This window comes from Nerophis ophidion, linkage group LG04, assembly GCF_033978795.1.
Source record: "Nerophis ophidion isolate RoL-2023_Sa linkage group LG04, RoL_Noph_v1.0, whole genome shotgun sequence".
NCBI classification, from domain to species: domain Eukaryota; kingdom Metazoa; phylum Chordata; class Actinopteri; order Syngnathiformes; family Syngnathidae; genus Nerophis; species Nerophis ophidion.
Genome location: NC_084614.1, coordinates 54,777,390 through 54,781,394, shown reverse-complemented (window position 1 = coordinate 54,781,394; position 4,005 = coordinate 54,777,390). Strand labels below are relative to the sequence as shown.

At 44.2% G+C, this 4,005-nt stretch overlaps 1 protein-coding gene across 1 annotated transcript; it reads left to right on the top strand.

The window, feature by feature from the left end:
- Positions 1 to 605: 605 nt before the first annotated feature.
- gsx1 (GS homeobox 1) lies at positions 606 to 2,088 on the top strand. The gene is made up of 2 exons (XM_061896531.1): positions 606 to 1,230; positions 1,422 to 2,088. The coding sequence occupies exons 1-2, from the start codon at positions 849 to 851 to the stop codon at positions 1,775 to 1,777; spliced, it is 738 nt and encodes a 245-aa protein (XP_061752515.1). The 5' UTR covers positions 606 to 848; the 3' UTR covers positions 1,778 to 2,088.
- The last annotated feature ends 1,917 nt before the right edge of the window (positions 2,089 to 4,005 follow it).

Genomic DNA, 4,005 nt, shown 5'->3' with positions numbered 1-4,005 from the left:
TTTCCGTGAGAGTCATACAACTTATTTTTTTTTTTTTAACACTGAATACAACTATATGCGTGCATTTTTAAGAAAGGCCAACATGTTTAGAGTATAATACGTCTCTTATTCTTTTTAATAACATTGTTATTCTGAGGCTAGCCAAAAATAAATAAAATACTTCTTACCATTAATGCAACTTCTTGAACAGGTGCGGTAGAACCGGATGGATGGAGGAAAATGCATGAGAATGTTTTATATTTTGAAGTTATTTTTGATACTGCAGCAGATATATTCATTACTTATCGTGTTAAGCAATTTTAGCTAAAATTTATCTGGGGGCCAGGTGCAGTCATCAAAAGAGACACATCTGGCTCTAGAGCCATAGGTTCCCTACCCCTGCACTAGAGAAAAAGCGCTATATAAATATAATTCACTTCACATTGTGCATGTATAGCACACATGATATTGAATATGCTCATATAACGTCGCCTGCCTGCCTCTTTTTTTGGAATAAAGGGCAATTTAAGCAGTGTTTTATGATGAAATAAGAGCGGTGATAAAAGGCAGAATGGGGCAGTGCCGCTTCTCGCGGCGTGGGTGGGGCTGACAAGAATAGACTACATTATGCAGTTCATTTAGTTAACAAGTGAAATAATGGGGAAGCGTGCAGTGGGAATGCCGAAAGAAAAGCACAAAACCCTATTGAGGGCTCTTGGCCGCTTGCAGCGTAACCGTCACATGGCCGCAGTGGCTCCGCCGCGCCTATTTAAGGAGGCTCCGGCGCGCCTTCAGCACCACTTCGCTGTCCACCCACCCACGGGAGAGCACGCACACACGCACCCGCACGACGCAGCGCAACCGCAACCATGCCGAGGTCTTTTCTGGTGGATTCGTTGATTTTAAGGGAAGCCAACGACAAGGGGAGCGAGAACAGCCCGCCGCTGTTCCCTTACGCCGTGCACTCGGCCGGCCACCACCCGCACGGCCTGCCGGGGTCCTGCCACTCCAGGAAGGCCGGGCTGCTGTGCTTCTGCCCGCTGTGCATGGCCGCCTCCCAGCTGCACCCTTCTCCACCCGCACTGCCGCTCCTCAAGGCCTCCTTCCCGGCCTTCTCCTCGCAGTACTGCCACACGGCCCTCTCCAGGCAGCACTCCGCATCCAACAGCATCAACCTCGGCCACGGCGCCGCCATGTACCAGGCCGCCTACACCGTCCCGGACCCACGCCAGTACCACTGCATCTCCATCGGTGAGTCCCGAGCCCCCTTTCGTCTCCGATATATATATATATATATATATATATATATATATATATATATATATATATATATATATATATATATATATATATATATATATATATACATTTATATATAAATATATATGTCGACCTCCAGTATCACGCATACTAACCGTATCGTCTTCATGTTTCCGTTCCAGAAAGCAGCAACAGCAAACTTCACAGCAGCAAGCGCATGCGCACCGCCTTCACCAGCACGCAACTTTTGGAGCTGGAGCGGGAGTTCACGTCCAACATGTACCTGTCCAGGCTCCGGCGCATCGAGATCGCCACCTACCTCAACCTGTCCGAGAAGCAGGTCAAGATCTGGTTCCAGAACCGCAGGGTGAAGCACAAAAAGGAGGGCAAGAGCGGGCCCGGCGGCCCAAGGACCGCCGCGCACGGCTGCAAGTGCGCGTCCGCCGCCCGGTGCTCGGAGGAAGAGGAGGACGACATGCCCGTGTCCCCTTCGTCGTCCTCCGAGAAGGATGACGTGGACTTGTCCGTCTCGCCTTAAATCTGAGGATTTTCTTTTATATATATATTAAAAAAAAAGCCAAAAAAAGACTGCTTCACTTGTGTACATACAAAGAGAATATTTAATCAGGGAATTGTCCTGACTTATTGTATAGAGCAGTATTCACGTTGTACGTTTGCTATGTAGTTCTGAAAACTGGTCAATTTGTCCACCCAGAAGGTTCAGTGTTCGAGTACATTTCAGATCATGGAGGAACATTCCCCCTTCTGGGCTAATCCCCCTCCAATGTTATGTGTCACGGCAAAAAGTATTTATTTATTTAAAAATGTTGAAATAAAAGCATATTTCTCAACCGTACTAGGTCTTGTGTGGGTCTTTATTTGCGCGCCATGAGTGCGGGTCAACTTGAACGTGGACCCCGACTTAAACAAGTTGAACAACTTATTCAGGTGTTGCCATTTAGTGGTCAATTGTACGGAATATGTACTGAACTGTGCAATCTACCAATAAAAGTATCAATCAATCAATCAAAGTCAAAAGCGCACGCAGCAATTTTGCGCGCAAAAAAAATGCTATAGCTGTTGGTTATATTTAAAAAATAAATACCGGAGTCAAATATTTTAGTATTTAAGATGGTAAAAGTGTGCCTTTTATCACATTTATAAGACTCTTATAGAAACAGGACGAGGGTCAATTGTTTGTGCAGATGAATCATAAGCCGTATATAATACTTCTATAGGTTTAATTGTCATATAGTTCTGCAAAACTTAATCTGAATAAGCAGTACAAAATATAATTGATGAACCATCTTGTATTGCTCAAGTGATACAAATATGGCAAGGATTTAGCCTTTCTCCCCTGGGGAGCTCTCACTCATCCATTCATCACATGAGCGGATGAAATGATGAAGTCTCGTGTGACTGCTGCTGGAATAAAAGGCCCATCAATTAGACGTGTGCAGTTGTTTTCACAAGATATCGATCTGGCATTGAACTGAAAGGAGGATAAGAGACATGACCTCATTATTGTGGCGTCCACGCGCGAAAAAGTGGTCACGTTTCTTTGCGGCAGCAGGTGGATTGAAGCGACACGATGCTTAGTAGCTGTTATGTTGTTTTTGTATTTAATCTAGTCTCATTTATTTATAATTAGCCTTTTTAGTTTTATAATAATAATATATGTACTGTGATTTGTATCTTTCATGCAAACGTTTCCACACCAATAGTTTTATGCATTCCCAACCACTAAATAAATTAGTGAAGTGTTTTTGTTGTTGTTGTTGTTGTTTTTTGTGTGTGCAAATGTCATATTAATTTATATTTTGATAAATGATATTTTACACACAGCCTGCAGTGCACGTGTCTGGCACTGTTTGGGCTAATTGTTCCCTCAGCTCGCCTGTCTTTTACGCACCGTCCTGGTTGCTTTCTGCCGCCGTGTTTGGACTTGAAAACGACCCGAATCTATTGAATAGACTTTAAATTATAACTGCCTCATTGTAAACATATCTTTAGACTTATCAAATGGGCTCTGAAAGTGCACACATAGGCTGCCTTTTGCGTCGACGTTCCGTTTGGTCGGTGCGTTTCGCTTTTAAACTTCCCTTTAATGGTTCACTTAAGCGTTTTAACAAAACTGCAATATTTGCATGTGTTAGGATATGGGATTAGACTATTTTGTTAATTGCATCATACAGCCCCCATTTTGCGCCCAATGTGCTCTGTAAAGCGCCCTTTGGCCATTCAATAGCCCTGGGGTGTGCGCCCTGGGGGAGCTTATACGCCCGGCCCGGTGCTCCAAATGCTTTATTTATTTATTCTTAATTTTGTGCCGATCAATTCATTGAAGCTAAAAGGAGCACGGTGTCTTTTAAAAGGGAATAAAGGGGGATTGTGGACGTAACCTCGACGGGGCTGACGAGAGGGCTCCCCTGACGCTGGAGAGCCGCTTGAGTCAACAGGCGCCCATCTAGCAGACTCGCCCTCGTCTTTATCCCGGCTAATTTTTTATTTACGGCTTTTCTTTGACATGTCTCTTATCTATCAGATTAAAAGAACGGCTTGTAACAAATCAGTCTGCACGATTTACAACAGCATTAAAAGGGGACAAAGGGAGCAGGCAGTCAGTACCTGAGAGTCTGGTAGACGGGGTGCAGCGCTGCAGCTGATTCGATGGTTTGAAAATACGCACGAAACAAAATACTTGAATCCTGAAAAAGAGCCTTTGTACGTTTCTTTAGAAATCAAGCAATTCTGCATGACAAAGGA

Coding starts and splice junctions, on each gene's coding strand:
- gsx1 (XM_061896531.1), top strand. CDS start 849: ATGCCGAGGTCTTTTCTGGTGGATTCGTTGATTTTAAGGGAAGCCAAC. Junction 1,231..1,421: donor GTACCACTGCATCTCCATCG/GTGAGTCCCGAG, acceptor TTTCCGTTCCAG/AAAGCAGCAACAGCAAACTT.